The sequence below is a fragment of the Haliotis rufescens genome, unplaced genomic scaffold (assembly GCF_023055435.1).
Source record: "Haliotis rufescens isolate VD_foot unplaced genomic scaffold, xgHalRufe1.0.p SCAF_7, whole genome shotgun sequence".
Lineage (NCBI taxonomy): Eukaryota > Metazoa > Mollusca > Gastropoda > Lepetellida > Haliotidae > Haliotis > Haliotis rufescens.
The window spans coordinates 28111771-28133394 of record NW_025964361.1 but is presented as its reverse complement, the minus strand read 5'-3'; the positions used below and the strand labels follow the sequence as shown (position 1 = coordinate 28133394).

At 39.6% G+C, this 21624-nt stretch overlaps 1 protein-coding gene across 3 annotated transcripts in view; it reads left to right on the top strand.

The window, feature by feature from the left end:
• The window catches only part of LOC124146967 (glutamate receptor-like), a 40528-nt gene that overhangs the window by 6404 nt on the left and 12500 nt on the right, over positions 1 to 21624 (top strand). For all 3 annotated transcript variants that reach the window (XM_046517550.2, XM_046517548.2, XM_046517549.2), the window contains exons 2-11: positions 6932 to 7087; positions 8453 to 8701; positions 11498 to 11697; positions 12361 to 12414; positions 14539 to 14703; positions 15090 to 15251; positions 15491 to 15598; positions 16798 to 16899; positions 17540 to 17746; positions 18979 to 19331. In XM_046517550.2, coding sequence (XP_046373506.1) covers positions 6932 to 7087; positions 8453 to 8701; positions 11498 to 11697; positions 12361 to 12414; positions 14539 to 14703; positions 15090 to 15251; positions 15491 to 15598; positions 16798 to 16899; positions 17540 to 17746; positions 18979 to 19331 — 1756 coding nt within the window. The remainder of the gene's footprint in view (positions 1 to 6931; positions 7088 to 8452; positions 8702 to 11497; positions 11698 to 12360; positions 12415 to 14538; positions 14704 to 15089; positions 15252 to 15490; positions 15599 to 16797; positions 16900 to 17539; positions 17747 to 18978; positions 19332 to 21624) is intronic.

The following is a 21624-nucleotide window of genomic DNA, read 5'->3' as shown; positions in this document are numbered from 1 at the left end:
TGAATAATTGTTACAATATTTCAGTGGAAAGAAACAAAGCATAATTTGTGTTTTTAAAGCATACATGTATGTAATATATTTAAATAAATTATATAAATTGGAGTAGTTGATTCCTCATGTTATATACATTAAGTTTTACGAAGAATATGAAGCAATAAAGTCTTATTCTTGATAACCGTCCAACAGTCTCAGAGTAAAGTTATAAATTGAAATCAGTAACACCAATTGAAACCAGACTTTATGAATTTCAGGGAGAGAATTTAAAGATGTCAACTGCTTTATTTTGAGGAACACAACGTTTCGGAGTCTGCTTCATAGGGTGATACTCCGAAACGTTGTGTTCATCATAATATAGAAGTTGACATCCATAAATTCTCTTTCATATGTGTATCCCTTCTAAATGCCTTTCAAAGACTTTATAAATTTCAATAATTATTTTATTTAAAATGTTGCTTTCAAGATCCTTGTTCCTTGTGTGTACTTGAGTCTCACAAGGACCATGAGACGATGTTTTTTACTTGATAATATTCCACAGCTTCAGAATGAATAACCTAGTATATGCAATCAGTTTTAATCATTATATAGTGCCTGTATTAATCTCACAGGATGTTTCGTCTAACATCTGACATTCTATATCCTTGCTCGATCAACAATAGACTACATGTTAGCTTTCAGTAATGAAACAAGCGGACACCGCGATATAAGACTTTGGCCTGGAGATGTTTTGGTGATTGGTAGTTTAGAATCAATCTCCTAATGCCACTGTATAGGTCTGACTATCCCCTACAGCTGCCATCAGACAAATTGCATCTGTTAAATCCAAATGACCAACTGAACATCTTCCAGGTAGGAACGATACTCTGGCATTTGGAGGTGATGTTACGTGAAATGGGGTTTAACGTCGCGTCCAAGATTATTGCACTTATACAGCGACGTGCGTTCACGTGTGTGTATGTGTGGCTGCTTGTACTAGTCCGAATTGATGCCGATTTATAGAGCTAGCCCACTGAGATACCATGCCTCAAGTTAACATGAATACCCCACTCAGACACAGTATACTGACTCCGAGCCGACCAGTCCTTGTTTTAGCCCCTTAATACCGAGCGCCAGACAGGGTAACAACAAGTACCATCTTTTAACGTCTTTTGGTATGACGCGGCCGGGGCTCGAACGCTCTACCACTAGACCACGGAGGCGGTCCTGACATTTGGACGATAATATTAAATCAGAAATGGACATCACGTGGCAGACGTCATATCACCGGTTCCAAGAACCTGCATGTACTGTAGATGAAAAATGGCAATGCAAATACGAATCGAGGGCAATTGAAATGTGAAAACGGATTCAACATCCACTGTAAATCGAAATTTGGAAGTTTGATATGTGTCCAACCTTATTCAATGTCTTAAAACCATGTTTATATTCTATATCATGTGTCAACACCTATGCGTTTGTAAACACCGTCTGTATTTATTTTCTAAAGAAATCTAGCTTTTCGGTTCCGACAAGCGCTTCAACTGGCTTCACCAAGCCCAATATATCATGCAAAATCGTGATGGAGGAACTAATCGATAAGTCCCTTGAGAGGCGAGACTAGGCGATAACTGAGCCTAGAAACTAATTATTCTTTGCGGAGGGAATTTAGTTTGGGTTAATCTTTGGCAAAGATAACGGGACTTCGCGGAATTTAATTTCAGTGTTCAGTGAATTGTAAATTGCCCTGCGTTATAACGACTAGAGGATCGTAGAATCACTCTCACACAAAGAATGATACCGGTAATTTGGATTTTATTTCATTCCGGTGTCTGCCCAAAGAATGTGAAGAAATATCACAGTTTTTATGACCATTTCTTCTTCAGCAGTCAATGCGCTGGATCAATATCTTTATTCCTGTCTAGCACTAAACTGACAATATAAGGAAACGCATGAATTATAAAAGATGGGGATATAAAACCGAATAAACATTTACGAGTTTGTAGTAGATTTGATGAACTATTCAATTTTCAGAAAATCGGGCTTTTTGTCAAGGATCAGCAATTAAACTAACCGTGGTAATATTTTCATTGTTTGAAGAGAAGACACCCACTCACTTTCATATTAGAACAAAATGAGCGAAAGGTATTCATACTGCGTAACCTATGAGCATAAAAGTGTTTATTGTGATTTTTTTGCTCACATTAGAGCGAATTTATATGAATCACTTGTACCGTGCCTTCTCAACACGTGTTCGTTTTTCTATAGTAGCCCTGGATGTTTTTGTCCTTTATGATTCGACATACGAATTGTTGAATGCCCTCATTAAAGTTTTGTTATGACGTGTGGTGTAGTGGATTGAGCGTCGTGCAAAATAACTTGTTCTTGTTGTTACCCTTCCTGGCATATGGGGATACAACAAAGACCAGTCACTCGGAGTCCGTATACTGTCTGAGTAGAATATCTATGTTAAACAGCCCGGACACGTACAAGCAGTCATATGTACGTCATTGCATAAGTTAAATTATCTTGAACGTGACGTTAAACCCCATTTCTCCCCACCTCTATTACGATATAAAGAATATGTTAGTATACTAGATATAGTTCAGGAGCGGAGATAACGCGTAGTTGTTAAAGCGCGGAGTCACCCGAAGTCACCCGAAATCGCCCGGAGGACAGGGTTAGATTCTCCGATGAGGTATGACTTGAATACTGCAAATACGGCGTACAATATAAATCATTCACTGACGATAGTTCTACCTCTTCATAATGCCTATTTTTAATGCCACACAAGCTAATTTCAAATAGACACTGTTTAGATACTTCGCAGTTTCCTTCAAGTACAGTTTAGGTATCACATGTACTTGAAATTATTATATATATTCGTACATCTTGTCTCGTCTCATGCAGTTAATCTTACATTGATTTACTTATGATAGACTTGGAAAACCAAACCATAACTGCACATTTCGAAACATTTCAACATGTCCAAAGGCATTATTTCAAAAGAGACATTCAATCCTTTCCCCTTGTTTAATCATGATGAGACAGACAACTATACAATCAAATCCCAGCAAAACAATGAAACCAATATATTCAAGGGTAGTTTGGGGAAGTTTGAAGCTGCGAACACTTTGATGCGAGACACCAACACGGCGCCAAAGTCAAAGCTGAAGGTTGAAAAGACAATTTTTGTTAACAAAAAAATAGAAATATGAGTCAAAACACACCAATTGTTGTAATCATGCGCAGCCATTTGCTGAGTAGGGAGACAGCTGCCTGCACGATGGACTACTTTTGTGTCACGTGATCGGGCAATCTGCGGTATCACCAGGTCTTGTGTTTGGATCGTTTCCGATCACATTTCAGGACATACAATTGTTTTTATGAAATGAGGAGCAAACGTTTTTCACATCACATATTGAGATCTTGGACAGTTGTCGAGCTCACATTTACTTGTTTAGGTAAAAACCTGAGTAATTATTATATTTTTTAAAATTAATTTAAATCTAAATTTAAAACTCATTAGCTACGAAGACTGAGGAGAAAACAATGCGTATCATTACACAGACTTTGCATGGATTACAGTGGGGAAAAAAACCTATCAGCAGACTCTTGTGTATTAATGAAGACGGGGAATTCAACATCGTTTTTCTTGCGATGCTTCGTTTTTTTGTACAGAGACATGTTCTAGTACCTTCATCACATGCTTGAAAGAATATGGATGTTGCAGTCCATAAGACAACTCCCTATTAACTGATACTACAGCTGCAATATCGCTAGATATCTGGTATGTCGTTTTATTCTCTGAACTTAATTGTACGTGAAGGTACCGTCAAGTTGGCCGCCGTCATATTGCAGGATTATTGTTGTTTGTTTGTTGTTTCACGCCGCACTCAGCAATATTCCAGCTATATTACGGCGGTCTGTAAATAATCGAATCTGGACCAGACACTCCAGTGATTTACACCAGACGCTCCATCGATCCAAGCAATTGGGATACGATGACATGCATCAGCCAAGTCAGCGAACCTGACCACCCGATCCCAGAACAATAAACACAACATCAAGGTACACATATGTTTCATAACGGGTGTATTTCATATTTTTGAAATATATTGTCATTGCTGTACCAAGGGACTGACTTCCATCTTGTCCGGCCCATTACCAAAGTGACCCGTGAAGATTCCGGGGTAGAATAGGTCTTCAGCAACCCATGCTTGCCGTAAAAGGTGACTATGCTTGTCGTAAAAGGCGACTAACGGGATCGGGTGGTCATGCTCGCTGACTTGGTTGATACATGTCATCGATCCCAATTGCGTGGATGGATGCTCATGATATCAATCACTGGATTGTCTGGTCCAGACTCGATTATTTACAGATCCCCGTCATATAGCTGGAATATTGCTGAGTGCGGCGTTAAACAACCAACCAACCAACCAACCAACCAACCATTACCAAAGGCATGCTCTGGTATTGCTTCATGGGGATTTTACGTCCGCCTCTCATGATATTCGTTGCTATTCGACTCCCAGGCATGTCTTAATTCACTGTGTGAATCTACTGTCGTTACGTAGCAACGCTATCGTGGAAATAGGAAAGATCCAGAGATGTGAAATTATGTTCTATAATCTTTTCTGTATATAATGTAGGCCGAATGAAAATATGGACGCCCAGAAGAAAACTACTTTTGGTCGTCTTGACCTATGAACAGTTTACTGCCTCGGATCTCGAGTCAATAAAAGACATAAATTGTACCCGAACATCACATTCAAGGAACCGCATCACCACCAAGAATATATTTATGAGAAATTGATAAGACTGATGCCAACCTGCAGACAAAATACTTAGTGCTCTTTATCCGGGTAAATGTTTTTTTCGTATATCACGGCATGTCAGCATTATTGCAAAGGTATTACCACTTTTTTGATAAAGTGGCGATTGCAAAACAAATACCTTAATCGGGGCAAACAGTTTAAAGTTTCACATATATTATGAAATTAGTTAATGTTCAGAAAAATGTGCAGATCGAAAACTGACGCAGAACACAACAGAAATGATATTGAATCGTCGCTGATTTAACATTTATGTGGACAGATATGAATTAAAAGCGCTGCAGTGTCTGTTTGCCAAAGACATTTATTCGATTATTCTCTAAAAACTGTTATTATATTTATTTCCGTGAAGCTGCTATAACTACAGTGCCAATATAAACATTGATTTTCTTTCACAATCGGGGCATTCAGGCGCGCACGTTATTTCGCGTTAGAAGATAGACAACAATATCACTCGTATTTCATGCAAATGCGCACCTAAAATAAGTACGGATCACGATGACAGCGGAATGCACGTGCATGTCTCATGTGATGTGTTTATCGGGACAAAGTTCAGACTGTCAATTACGTCTGTTGGACCGGCGCTAAACGCATTTGCCAAACAAGCCCGGATACAGCTCTTTGGAAAAGTAACTTCTTTGAGAGGCATTTAGAAGTTGGAGAACTAAGTAAGGTTAAGAATTTATGGATGAACAACTTCTTTATTTCAATTAGGAGGTTCTAACACCGTTATCAAACAAGTGATATACATAGTGTATAACATTGCCTCCTACTTGTATATATACTTGTCAACCACACTCTGTATATAGCTTGATAACGGTGTTAGAACCTACACCGAAACGTCGCTCTTGATTGTAATAAAGAAGTTGTTTATACATACATTCTTATCCTTACTTTGGAAAAGTAGGCTTATTGATTTGGAATTTTTGTGTGTAGACGTCATTTTGATAAAAACATATAAGCAAATGAGTTATTTATAGTCTTCCAATATGTTTTCACTTTGTATCACTGATGTAAAACCCTGAGATTTGCTGCATGTTTACACAAGAAGTTAAGACAATAATCTTCAGGTTCATGGCAATATCAAATGCAATTGGTATGAAAACATCTCAAGCAATCAGCCAAATCCAGACCTTCAGTACTGTTGGGACTGTTAATCTGTAAACGTCTGCGACCTGCACCGATTCCAGCTTTCCTCCAACAAGTCGGCACCCTGTGATGTAACCGGAGTATTGTCCAAAGCGCAGTAAAACAAACTCACTCAGGAAAAGTTGATAACAGATGAATGGCGATCTCTGAATTTTTTTAAGAGACTAACCATATTTAAGTTGTATGTCGCTTCTCCACGCAATTTGGATCGATGACATGCATCAACCAAGTCTGCGAGTCTGACCACCAGATCCCGGTTGTCACCGCTTACGACAAGCATAGTCGCCTTTTACAGCAAGCATGGGTTGCCGAAGACCTATTCAGTAGATGTGTAACAGTTCATTCGATCGAGCATCTTATATTTTGAGATAAGGAGACATGTAAGTGGTCTGCTAGCAGATGAGGCAGCTGGTTCAGTCAAACAGCCACAGTCAAGGTGTTCAAACAGTTAATGCCCATTTTCGGTTCAGCACGTAGTTCAATATCATCAGTATACTCCAATATACATACGCGTTTATAATCGATCAGCATACCTAGGTCGAGATTTACTTTTGTAATCTGATCATTACTTTTGAATCAACTACTATACAAAACTACAAAGATGTTAAACAATCATGAGGATAATTCAGATACATCTTCCGCAGCTCAAGTCAAACCAGGGAATATGGAAACCGTATATAACTCTTCCTTTTCTTGTTTATAGACAACAGTGCATTAAACATTCAGCACGTGATATTGGAGTCAGAAATCTTTGACGTCAGTTGGTGCGTCGAATGACGTCATGATCATTTCCTAACCCATATCGTGTACCATCTAGACCAATGACCTCAGTCAGCAATGGTATTCAGAGACTAATCTTGAAACCGTCACTGTGAGGAAACGTCTTAATAAAAAATCAAGGACTTAACAAAATAGTGTAATTACGAACATTTCACATCCATAAGCATGTTTATACTTGAGAATCTTTATTGCAGGAATAGTCATCAACGACCCTGACATGAAGAGAGCCTACGACTTTGCCACAGCGAGGATAAACTCCATTAAAAATAATGGCAACCCATATCGATGGCATCCTGTTTTAAGTGAAAATAGAACGGATATGAATGATAACTACAAGTTGAGCGAAACATGTAAGTATATGGGTACCCGGTAGGTTGTGAATTCAAAACTTGCGGCTTGGGTGGTATACTCCCAAGCTGAGAAACCAGTTTGCATGTATATTAATCCATTGACCAGGGTAATAATGCGATGTTTTGATCACGCGTCGTGTGTATAGACGCGTACACATTATTATACTTGACGGTTTGAATGGCGCTTTTTTTCCCTATTGGCTATTCCTCATTTGGAATGCGTATATAATGGTTCAACTATTTAAAAGTTATTGTACATTGTGAGTGAATGGGTGAGTTTGGATAAACGCCGCTTTGGGCAGTGTTCCACCGTTTCCGTTATATCACGGCCTGCACAGAGTGAGTGAGTGCGTGCGTGCGTGCGTGCGTGCGTGCGTGCGTGCGTGCGTGCGTGCGTGAACGAGTGAGTTAAACACTGCTGTGAGAAGTGTTCCAGTTATATCACGGCTCGTCAGCATGATGTGGGAGGAAAGCCCGAATTGATGCTGGTCGTAGACGTTGACCAGACTGTGGTGATGACAAACCGCGAACCATAATCAGTACACCTCTGGTATTTGAAATCACAATAATAGCTTTCTGACACTCATAAATCACCCAACTCTGGACAGCGAATGTCGGAGCCTTAGATCATATAAATATAAATATAAAACGTACCAGAGAATAACCAGTCTTGAATATAAATCATGTTCAAGGAAAATATGCTACTCAAATGAAGTTAAAGAACATCCGAGTCTTTCATATTGCTACAGTTTATCTGACATGGCAGGAATAAAAGTATTTTTCGACGGCAACGCTCTGTGAATTCTCACTTGGTTAACTTTCAATTAATCTTTCCGTGCAGTGATCTGTATTTTCACAATGACAAATATGACACACATGTTAAGTAATTCCTACTGCGTACATAGTGTGATTTAGTTACCACAGTATTTGTTCAAACCTCTATTATTAATTCTTCCTTCTATAATGATAATACATGTATAGCTTTATTTATTCTAAAATAGAGGGGCGGTCGGGTACCGTAGTGGTTAAAGCGTTCGCTCGTCACGCCTAAGACCCGGGTTCAATTCCCGACATGGCAAAAGCGGCGTATAACCATACTCACTCACTTATTCTAAAATAACCATCCATGAGTCAGAGAAATATAATGCTTTGTTTAAAACAGGGGCGATGGAGATTGTGACGTCACTACCGAAACATAGTTTGGGGTCCAGGGTATTTATCAAAATAGAATTGAGAATATAACTGGATAATCGAGGGTGTTTTTTAATAATTGATAAATGATTATTTGGAATGATGTAAGTGTGAATTTAAATTAATATTTGTTTGTTTTTGAAATGATAATGTTATACATTGGTATTGTTTCAGTGTGTAATCTGATGAACAAAGGCGTTGCGGCAATTATCGGTGCCAACAGCGCAGAGTCGTTCAACACCATACAGTCATTCAGCCACGCCCTCAAAGTGCCTTACATCGTCCCAACCGCCACGAGATCTGAGCCATATGACTATTATGGTTATGAAGTTTCCATGGCACCTCCTTTGATTGATGCAGTGATCAAAGTTATTGACATTCTTTACTGGCAGAAAATATATTATGTGTACGATTCCGACGATGGTGAGTATTTCAAGTACATCACAGTTGGTTGGTTGGTTTGTTGTTTAACGCCGCACTCAGCAATGTTCCAGGTATATAACAGCGGTCTGTAAATAACCGAGTCTGAACCAGACAATCCAGTGATTGACATCATGATCATCGATCCATGCAATTGGGATACGATGACATGCATCAACCAAGTCATCGAGCCTGACCACCCGATCCCATTAGTCGCCTCCTACGACAAGCATAGTCACCTGTTACGGCAAGCATGAGTTGCTGAAGACCAATTCTACCCCGGATCTTCACGGGTCATCACAGCCTGTTAGTGAAATGTGAGAGGAAAGACCTGAGCAGGACGTTGACGTTTACAAATTTAGTTCACACAAGAGGATATGGTGCTGACCGACCAAGGATCTTAAGAAGGGCGAGTCATGGATTCGAACCCGCGATCAGAGTCTTTGCACGAATCCAGGCCACTGGACCCAAAGTGTCATCCGTGCACCACATTTAAAAAAAAATAGGGATGCACATTTGAATGAATGCAGAGGAACTCTTATTAAGATTTAGAGTACGATACACAAGTCATGTTATCGTTCAATAACCCGGTGGTATTTACTGACAACAACTTGAATATATAATCAGGCTATAGTCAGTGAGTTGGTTGGGTTTTACGCCGCTTTTTACAGTATTCCAGTTATATCACGGCGTGTCAGCCTAATGTGTGAGGAAAGCCGGAAGTGATGCAGGTCCCAGACCTTTACCACTTCGGTGAAACCCACGAGCACGGGTATGGTGCTGACAAACCTAGAAACATAATTCGAACCCACAATCATAGGTTTCTGGCGTGCCCAAGGGACGCAACTCTGCACAGCGAATCGCGGCGCCTTAGACGACTGGAATAAGGCTATAACTAAAACAGGAATAGCAATCGGTGTCAAACACGATTCTTCTAACACGTTCGTACAATGTATATGAAAAACGAACTAAATGCTGAGACAAATATACTCAATATTCACATTACAGTCGCAATATATCTTGATAATTTTCCCAATCGTACATACACAGTCTTGGAAGCAAGAGTAGATCACGAGTAAGATTAATAACGACGTATGCCTTATCAACAAACATTTCTTGACAGATTTCTGTTTGCGTTTCCCATCAGGATTTCACAATCCATTTCGTTAGTCAGAATTGGAACGACGTAAGAGACGAGTAAACATGGATGAATCTGTAGAAACCTCTCCAGACATACCTGCCTATATAAACAGGCAGAATTAGCCCAATTTAAGCGTCAAGAAGACTTCGATCACGTTGACCCCAAGGACATTGATTAAACATTCTGTTTGATAAGTTGCGAGGAACCCTCTTAATCATGACTCTTTTCTGTGATTGACGAGGTTGAGTCGACGCATCACATGCAGGGAAGAGTCGTACATGTCACGCCCGTCATGTGTATAAATATATAGAATCATATCAAAGATGGCACTGGCAAGAATTGTACTCCTGGAAGTCATGTTCAGTAAGCATTCGATAATTATGACTACATGCATGCATAGGTATCTCAATATAATTTGTATGCAAAGGTTTTTGAAGTATTACTAATGTGAAAATACTTTCCTTTTAAATAATGAGGTAATGCTTTAGAAAGGTTTACTCGTCCACGTAACAAAAAGGACATTGGCAGATCAAAATAGGAATGAATTCCTGATGTGTAACGGACTGCTGACGAAAGGCTAGAAGGCAATTATAAATACCTTGAAAGAAAACGCGTATGTTTAATCCTATCATGTGTCATTCCTAATGGGATATGGTGGTCAGACTCGCTGATTTGGTTGATGCATATAATCGTGTCGCAATTGCGTATATCGATGCTCATGATGTCAGTCACTGGATTATCTAGTTCAGACTCGATTTCTTTACAGACCGCCGTCACAAAGCTGGAATATTGCTGAGTGCCGCGTTAAACCATATGCAAACAAACACAAACAAAAAACTCTTGGCCTTTGTACAATTCATTCACGCGTTAACGCTCTCATTCTGTGTGTAATCCCTTCATGTAAGTGTAAAGATAGTGCATCGACATTCACATTAAGGGTTGAAGTTGTATTTGTTGACGTTCATCAGCTGATGAAGACAGTCCCTTACGTGAGCAAATTCCATAATGCACGAAGCGCTTCATGCTAAATTTGCTCACGTGAGGAAATGTCTTCATCAAGTGATTAAGGTCAACAAATACAACTTCACTCCTCATTTTGACAGATACATAACAAAAAAATCCATATAAACATAAGCTTTGCTTATTTATTTCCTTCACTATATTAACGCATATATTAATGCGGGGGGATATAGCGATCAGCCAGTCTGTCTGTCCGTCCGGCCGTCTGTCCGTCCGTCCGTAATCATTTGCTTTTCCTTTTGATATTTTGGGATTTTTCTAATTTTTATTTTTTTAAATTTTTATGGAATGAAGTTGGACATAGACTCAATTGGGGATGGGGTTCGTTTTCGGGGCAGATATCGAAAACCATTCAGTGTATTTGATCGAAAATTGGCAAAGCTATCAGGCACATACTGAAGTGGTACCTTTTGATATTTTGGGATTTTTCTCATTTTTATTTTTTAAAATTTTTAGGGAATGAAGTTGGACATAGACTCAGTTGGGGATGGGGTTCATTTCCGGGGCAGAATTCGAAAACCATTCAGTGTATTTAATCGAAACTTTCCCTCCATGTGTCGTACAGGCCTATGTTTTATCCCACCATGTGTCGTTCACATGGGCCTATGTACAGGTCAACCATATGTCGTTTTTTCTAGGTTTGTGGCGTCTACAAAAGTTGTATAACCACATCCAAGGACAGGCGTTCTCCCGGGTTTTAGACGCATTCCGGATCCGGGATGTTGACAGTTCCTACGACCTGCTCCGTCACCTTGACTACAAGGACGAAGAGGACTCGCTACGTAGGATCGTTCTTGACCTTTCCTCAACTAGTGCCTACCAGAAGATACTTACCCAGGTCATGCTAGTCCATGATTCACATACCTAGATATTTTTAGTTCGAATATTTGTAATAATATTGGGTAAAGAACCATATTATTTCCCAATGGCGGGAATGTGTCGATGGTGATGTGATTTGGATGAAGACGGAGAAATGGCGATGGTGATGTGAACTGGGTGATCTGGTTGATATGGCGAGGTGATTTGGATGATGTGGGTGATATGTGTGCGATGTAGTGAGTGTGATAGTCTAATTTGTTTTGGGTGATATGGTGTGTCGGATGTGGTGAGGGTGATGTGGTGAGGGTAATAATTGTTGGATAATGTGGTGTTGGTGATGTGGTATTTGCGATGAGGTGAGGTTGATGTGGTGTAGGTGACATAGTGATGGTTTTATCAATGTGGTGTGGGTGATGCAGTGTCGCTGTTTGGGATGTGGGTAACCTTGTGAGGGTGTGGACCCGGGTCTGTGGGTGAGGAAATGTTGACTTGGCTGTAGTGTGGGTACATGTATGTCCAAGAGAGAAAGTGAGAGTGGATAGGGGCGGGATTAGTTTTTGGTTATATTCAAATGATTCCAAATAACTTTAAGAGACATACATTCTTTTTGTTTATAATGAAAACATAATGTATTGGGACTGTCTGCTGTCACCTGACAATGTGTTTTGATTGTTTATTCCAGATCATAGATGTTGGAATGAACAGAGAAAACTATCACTATATACTAGCCAGTCTGGTAAGTGTCATCTTCATCAGTTCCCATCTAACTAAAGTTATGAGACTTTAATTATTAGATATTCAACAATTCTTAGACTTACTGCAAGGCAGATATCCCCAATACAATATCATCAAGTATTGTATATGTCAGTTATCTGTAAAGCTTGAAATTAACGCGAGCGTGAATTAAAGGCGAAAAATGCGAGTGGTGTTTGTTCGCATAAATGAAACTTCGCATTTATGTCTCCAAAATAATTATCAACAATGAGATGGCCTCAATGTACACTTTGGATAGCGGAAATACCAACTTGAATATAAACAGAAACAAGGTTTATTGAGCAGCAGTTTGTAACAAGTACATATCATTGTCATTCAAAGAATAGAAATTACACCATAGGCATCCGGTGAGTTATCACTGCTGGGGTCAAGGGTTCTACCCACTCGTGTCAAACTGGGCATCATTGACCACTCCAGTTCATGTTTGGAGTCGCATTCATATTGAGTCGCATTTTTGTCTAGGGGTCAGCAGTCGTATTATTTTGGAGACGCATTAATTTTCAGATTTACAGTAATAGTTGATGATGTTGTCCGAGCTCATGTGTTTCAAGGAATTATACATCGTAGATCATACAGTTAAACGCTGCGATGAACCTCAGTCTTAAATAAACATGACCCGAATATACAGCGAAGCTTCGTAAAAGTAGTGTATCGTATAATAGCCCACTTATAACGGGCCGTTATCCATGCATAAGCTTGTTCTAAGCGCACATGCAGGCATAGATGAGCTATCCACATCGTGTTCAGCTACTATCTGAAGGATTGCAGTGAGAAGTACCGCTTTATGTCGTGCCACAGATTGTTCCAATCTACAGTTGAAAGAACGCTTACCATATCGGACAGTTGTCTTCGGTATAATCAGGTTTTCCTCTTGTGATCTGAGTGATCTGGCAGCATTGTAAGCACCAATCATGTTTGACAGATATTGCGGTGCGATCCTGGCATTGCATTGGTACGTCTGGCACAGATTCTTAAATAGTGCAAGTTCTTGAGGACTGGTGTAATATGGTCAGATCTTGGCGTGAGAGACACGATCCTGGCTAGTATGTTCTGAAAACATTGGAGCTTTGAAATCTGGGATTAGGGCATTCCGGCGAGGAGGCTGTTACAGTAGTCCAATCTGGAAAGGATATGTGACGCTTTCTTGATCCTGTCGACCGATATTTCCTGATGGTACTGATGTTTCTGATGTTGAAGAAACAAACTTTGCTAAGTCTCAACTTGGCTTTCGGGCGTTAACTCGCTGTCAAGGATGACTCCAAGAATTTTTACAGGGCTTGATACGTCAATTAAAGAAGAATTAAATGTTTGTTATATATAAACATTGGGCGCGGCAATTAGCTGTCAAGAATTACGTCCCTTGTTAGGATGCTATCATCGTAGTTTCGATGTGATTAATTTATCAGCACCAAAGTGACTAGCGTTTCAGAACTGCATACGTTTTGACTCTCTTAGAAGCTGATACGCTGTGATGTCACTAAAATGGTGTTCGTAGCGGCGTTACACCAAACTCTCTCACATATATGATCTTTTACCGATACACCGATTGTTTCTAATTACCTACATGTATTACTGGATTTATTACCCATAAGGGTAGAATGGTCGTGTGTAATAACTTTCGGATATTTTCATATTTGTGTTTAAGCGATTCTCAATGCTGATTGGTCATTCATTGTTAGTACAAATAGAGTATGACGTCATCAATTGATCATAACGTGACAAACTGATTACATCTGAACAATAGGCTACTTTTAATGAAGTTTCACATTTAAAATGTCATGAGTAATATATAAAATATCTTACGCGAAACTCATGAATGAATGCTGTAAGTCCCTCGCTAAAGGATCGGGAAGAAACACTCCAAATATCTTCTCATTTAACTCGATTTATTACGCTCCTTGTCCACACTATGTAAGTTCAGGTTGTGATGTAAATGTGCCGGTCCCCTTGCTGAAGAAACATACGCATTTGATGAATTCACTTAATATTGATCACACGTATTAGATATAACAATTCTAAACCATTGTACACATTGAAATAAATGTATTAACATTAATTCTAAAATGTGTTTATTTGTATTTTTCAGACCGCCTATGACTTGAATAATCGACGTTTCTTTGATGTATTTAAATACGGAGGTGTAAACATAACAGCCTTTAAAATCATACAAGATAAAAGTGACGCATACAAAAAAGCTGAGCAATTGTGGAAATCCAAACAATCGAACTACCCAGACCTCTTCCCTTTATCGGTAAGTTCAGGAAAAGTTAACTTTTGTTTCTGTTGCGCCAGTGCTTGTTCACGTCTTCCACCATGATTCACCATTGCGCCCAATAGCAGGATCCGCTGATTGTGAAGGTCGTTTTTAGATGTTTGTTGGTACCTTTACCTCCTAATGAATATGCAAAGGATTTTGTCACTATATTTCGTGATCATGAAGACAGTTAAATAAAACAACAACAACAACAAAATATTTATTTGTTATTTGTAATTTATTTGAATTGTTATGATAATATCGATACATCCAACTTCCTCATAGCCGAAATATACAGTACAGAAAGTAGCCACGAAAATACGTGTATACATATGCTGGTAAAGAATGGCGTACCCACACATGTGATATGCTCTATTATTCAGACAGAATCAGCCTTGCTGCTCGACACTGTAGAAGCTGTACATAAATCGTTACAAATCGGTGCCCTCCGGACCAAGCAAGGTGGCATGGACAGAGTGTATTGCAGGAACCCTGGCAGGTCCAAGTCGGAGAATGGGCCACGTGTTCTTCAACAGCTAATACAGGTACATGTGTCAGCATGCACTCAAGTGTAATAAGCTGGTAATCAAAACGCCATGAGAACGCTTCAGATGTTTTGAGCAAGGTATTTAACGAAAACTGTTGTGAAACTCTCCCTCGATAGCACGAGTAACTGCCAAATCACTCCTCAATGTTGCTATTGTCATCACGATTATCGTATGTTTGACTTATACTAATTTCGTTCATGGATATACTCTAATTCTTTCTCTTTTGTCTTTTACAGTATTCATTTACTGGATTAACTGGAGGTGTTGGATTCGATAACCAGGGAATGAGAAATGACTTTAAAATTGATGTTTACGAATTGACGCACAAGAAAGACTTTGAACATGTAAATATACGTCCTGACGCAGTATTAAAACAAATACAACCATAAATCGATACATTTCAGATTTATTAATACATGCAATAGATTACCAAAAAAACTTCATGTTTGTAAACGTTGTGATTGAAGAAGGGTGCAGAATACCCAATGTAGCAAAGGTACAAACTAAATACAGATTCGACAGGATCTCACATATGAACTTGAGAGGATAATGGGTAATCATTGTACTCAGTTGGTGTTCTTATAAGTACACCGTGAGCAGTGATCCTATGGTATCACAGGGTAGAAAGTTAGGTATTCCAAAATGTGAAAGACTTTGTCCATTTTGTATCATTCCAAGTGTACAAACAGAATACTATGTTTGTTTAGTTTGTCCGTTTTATGACGATCTTAGTTATTATGCCAAGTTATTATTATGCATCTCCATGAGAGCATAAATGTAAAGTTTTATTTACCACCAGTAATGCTTTCACAATCAATAATCTTTCCAAGTATACATTCTTTGCTCTTAAAATGAGGAGCAAGCAGTTGTCCATTATATAAACTACTAATTCTACCACCATATGTATATGGTCTCAGATACCCTTGTACTGATTAGTATTGATATTACTACATGCACTTGTGGCGCAACATGTTTGAATGCTTGAATATATATATTGTAAAATGAGCATGTGGCCTGATTTACTGAAATAAACCACTACTGTAAATTTCACCGTCATATACCAAATTCATACAATATTGTTGAATTTTAAGTAGCACACTCCCATAGAAGTTATGGAATGATTCTATCAGGTGCTACTTAGATACATGTACATGAATGCAGGGGCCCAGTCGTTAGCATCCCAGAAACTTTTGATCTTCGGTTCGAATCCAGATTTGCCTGTTCATGCCACCCAAGGCGGGTAGTTCGCTATTCAGTGTCCCGTCTCTTACCAGGGGCCTATGCTGCCTTGTTCTATTTCTATTTAGAGTTGTAAAGGTTAAGGGAAAAACATTGGCCTTTTTTGGCTGCGCTGAAACGGCATCGCTCTTCCCGTCCATGGTTAGCATTGATAGGTGGTTTGTTGTATCATCTGTGTCATCATAATTTATCTTAACATGCAACTGTCAGTATTGGCTCAGCTAACTGTGCTTTTGAGTACATTACAAGATCGACTCAGTTCACACTAAACTCACATATATTTACGTGATGCGTGTTTTAACAGAGACAGTCATGGAACAGAAGGGAGCTGGATACAAAGGACAACATTAATAGAACCTTAAATACATCATCTAAAAACAAGACTCAAGTGGTTACCACTATCATGGTAAGAAGAATGTATCCTCATACAAATATAATTGTATTCATTTTCTTCTAGAGAAAAATTAATACCCCGATATAATGACCGCTCCAGGAGTTGGAATTTTTCTTTGATATGATGTACGGTTATATTCCACAAGTTACCGTAGTTACCGAAACAAATTTTGGTTTTAACTTAAAAAGTCTTGTTTAATGTAAACGAGCGAGTAACTGTGCAGTGTTACCAGGTTACTCTCTGGCGTTGACGTTATATATTCATAAAAGCATATTAACATTGTCAATATTGAGTTTTTGCTTGGCAAAACTGTCGCCACGTCAATATGTGTAAGTGCATGATGGCCAAAGAATTTATTCTTCCTACAGCAGGTTTTATATAACAGTATAGTTGTTGGTCTATCGGTAATAAACCACATATGCTGGAGCATGGAGTATTTAGATGGTTATACATTTTGGAAAACCCAACTCTTATCTGCTGATTGGCCGATCTGAGCGTATAATCGTACTCCGACTACAAGAATCGATGCTGGCACTGATGTCTTATCCATAGCTTCGCGCTAAAGCTTAACAGATCGCCTTAGGTTTGGAATCGGATCCTGCTCATCAGACTCAGAGCAGAACCACCATTGATTAATTTAATTTTCTTTCAGGTATCGCCATTTGTAATGAAGAAAAAACTTACAAATGGTGAGCCTCCAGTCGCCGGTAACGAGTATGAAGGTTACTGTATTGACCTCGTTGGCCTGGTAGCCAAACAAGCCAATTTTGAATTTCGTATTGAAATCGCCAGCGATTATGGAAGAAAGAATGAGTCTACTGGTCAGTGGTCAGGCATGGTTGGAGAACTGATCAATGGTGTAAGTTACTCACAGAATAGTGATTGTGTGAGTGATATTGGGTTAACGCTGCCTTGAACAGTATTTCGCCTTTATTAAGGTTGTTGTCTTGGTTGGAGAGAAAAGCCCACGTGATGTAGTGATGCAGTGCCGAGGAGTCTACCACTTTTGCCGATGAAAAATAAAACTTCATTGGGTCGAATCTGGGATTCAAACCGACGATCATACCTGAAGGGACCATTGCACTGCTGTTTGTTTGCTGTTTAACGCCGCACCCAGCAGTATTCCAGCTATATGACGGTTGTCTGTAAATAATCAAGTCTGGACCAGACAATCCATTGACTGACATTATGTACATGGATCCACGCAATTTGGATCGATGACATGCATCAACTAAGTCAGCAAGCCTGACCACCCGATCCCGTTAGTCGCCTCTTACGACAAGCATAGTCACTTTTTACGATAAGCATGGGTTGCTGAAGGCCTATTCGTCCCCGGATCTTCACGGGTCCCCTGCACTGCTGAAGTTAACGTCAAGTGGATATATTATTTTGGTTCGGACAAACACATCTTATGGTCTTGTTCTTTCCGGTGTTGACAATATAAATGAGCGTAAATGTAAACAAAACTTTTATTCTGTCAGTTGGTTGCTGCAACCTGGTGATATAACTGCGGTACTGTTCAACACGACGTTAAATCCAACTCACTACAACAATCACAACCAGTACATGTTATAGGTGTGTGTGACTTTTCTCGACGTCGTATTACCTGAAGTATTTGTTTTCGTTGAAACAACTCTATGTTTTCATCTCAAATCTTTTATTTAGTAAAAAACTTAATTGATTCATAATGTGTTGTGGTCACATGAGATGCAGCGCACGTTTCATTTCAATGGAACACTGGCTGTAATACGACAATATTGAATCGATGTTAAACAAATAGGTTGAAGATGAAATCCTCTTAGGTGATATGATTGGGACGTTTGTGTCGTTTACTTAACCCTATTTTAGCAGGAAAAGGATTATGTATTACGAATCAAAAGAATAACATATTTAAAATATCACCTGGAATAAACTTCGCCAGACCCCGCCCGGAGAACCTGCCCGCAAAAATGAAAACAATCAGAGAATATAATTACGATTAATGTCAAGTCGTATTAAATGATGTATCCAGTTATCCGAGTTTGTGTTAACGATGTGTCACTTAATTGTCATTGAATAAAACCATTTTATTGTTCAATTATGTAACTGCAGACACGACAGATTGCTGTAGCGCCATTGACCATCACCGAAGACAGGGAGCGCGTTGTGGACTTCTCCAAGCCTTTCATGAACACAGGAATCAGTATCATGATCAAGAAACCCGACAAAGTAAAACCGGGCGTTTTCTCCTTCATGGAACCGTTGGACCGATATGTTTGGCTCTGTATAGCTGTTGGCTTCCTGAGTGTCAGCTTTGTACTCTTCTTTGTGGGCCGCTTCAGTCCTTTCGAATGGACTGTGGATGGCAATGGGAAGAAAGAAGCCAACAACACCTTCACTATTTCCAACACAATGTGGTTCTCTCTGGGAGCTTTGATGCAGCAAGGGTCTGATATATCTCCAAGGTTGGTGGCCCCGGGCTTATTGTTGAAAATGGTCATTTTTCTTCTGAATCCTGGTTAAACATTGAGAGGAACAGAAATACATTGATGAATATCAAATTCTTGATTTCCTGTAAATAATCTGACATTACGTATACTAGATATATAAATAGTGTTCCGATCTCAGTATTACGCTCTTATATATTACGTAAGATTTTATGTGATAGTATTGTTAAACTGTCAATTCCAAAATAATATTTTCATATTTCAAGACTGTTAACTGCTCATTGAATGTTTCGACAACTCTGTAATTGTACATACAACAACACATGTAAAGTTATGAAAATGCAAGCGACAAACCCCGGAGTCCATTGTACGATTTCGACTGTATCACTAGCATATGTTTATGAATCACTATCAAAAAGTGATGATACCAGGTGTTCGCGAAAAGGTGAGCGTATCCTGCCCAACCGGCCGCACCCGTAGCATGTGTTTATGAATCACTATCAAAAAGCGATGATACCAGGTGTTCGCGAAAAGGTGAGCGTATCCTGCCCTACCGGTCGCACCCATAGCAGGTGTTTATGAATCACTATCAAAAAGTGATGATACCAGGTGTTCGCGAAAAGGTGAGCGTATCCTGCCCTACCGGTCGCACCCGTAGCAGGTGTTTATGAATCACTATCAAAAAGTGATGATACCAGGTGTTCGCGAAAAGGTGAGCGTATCCTGCCCTACCGGCCGCACCCGTAGCAGGTGTTTATGAATCACTATAAAAAAGTGATGATACCAGGTGTTCGCGAAAAGGTGAGCGTATCCTGCCCTACCGGCCGCACCCGTCACAAACACATGCAAAGTCAAGTCAACCATTCACCTTAAGAAAATACGGGAACTGCATCGGACATTATTTTTGTCACTGATGCCTCAAATTTGGAAATACCCTGAACCTAGCTACCCAAAACGTTTTGATACTTATCAGCTTTACTAAGACCTTGCATTTTGTCACCGTGATAAATAGCAATAGACATTTGATTCTCAGTGATATTGCTTCTCTCAAACCTTCCTCCAGTTATTATATTCTCACACTATGATGAAGTAAATACGTACACAATCACAAGCACAACAATACAGAAAACCGACTTTTACCAACACTAATCTCGTTTCATCCATCTCATTTACCTCGATACCCATATTTTATTACTCTTACATCACAGCATAATATTTAGTAGTATAATAACATATAGCCTGAGCGGTTGATACATGCCAGATAAACGTGTACAGGTATAATACAACGACAACGAAGAAAAACGACCATTGACTATTGTAACTGTATCTATTAAGTGCCCGATCATGTTGAGGCCGCTTGATGTTGGGCTTACGCGCCCTTGCTATATATTACATTCATCCAAGAATCAATCTTGGAGATATATCAGTGCTTGGATGCATGACCTGTCCCATTTTGTTGTCATTCGCATTTAACTTCTGTTGATTTTATTTTCAATAACCCTCAGACCATTTTACACCACTCGTTTCAGTGCATGCCACCCGCATAAAGTCGTTGTTATGAAAATGCTTGAATTATGCATAGAGCATGCAACAAGAATATTTTCATGGGGATTCCTGGTTTGAGTTGGTCCATCGCAACCTATCTTTGTACGAGGCGACGGGGCGGTCGGGTAGCCTAGTGGTAAAAGCGTTCGCTCGTCAAGCCGAAGATCCTGCTTCGATACCCGACGTGGGTACAATTTGTGGACCCATTTCTTTTGTCCCCCGCCGTGATATTGCTGGAATATTGCTTAAAGCGGCGTGAAACCTCACTCACTCACTTGTACGGGGCGACTTAATGGATCGGTGGTGGTGGTGGTCGTGGGAAAGGGGGGGGGGGGGGGGGGGGGGGGGGGGGGGGCAGGCTCTTTACTTGGTTGATAGCGTGTCAAAGTATCCGACGATGTGGATCGTTGCGTGTAATATCAACCGCCGGTTTGTTCGGTCCAAACGCCATGATATTTACAGGCCACCATCACAGAACAGAATAATTCTGAGTGTGCGTTGAACAACAAAAGACAATGCTAATGAAGCATTCATTAAACTATCAAAATGGTTTTATTTAGCGGATTGTGTGGTTTCCCTGTGGTCAAAGCGTTCGCTTGTCACGTTGACTACCTTGGTTCGATTCCCCCACGGGACCTAGAAGTTAGATGGTTTGAATATTGTTCAAGACGATAGTTACTAAAGAGAAGTTGCTTTGTAGATTGTAGAATTTCCCCTTTAACTTGCTTCACCCAAATTGCATGGCGATATCTGCCCATCATCCACA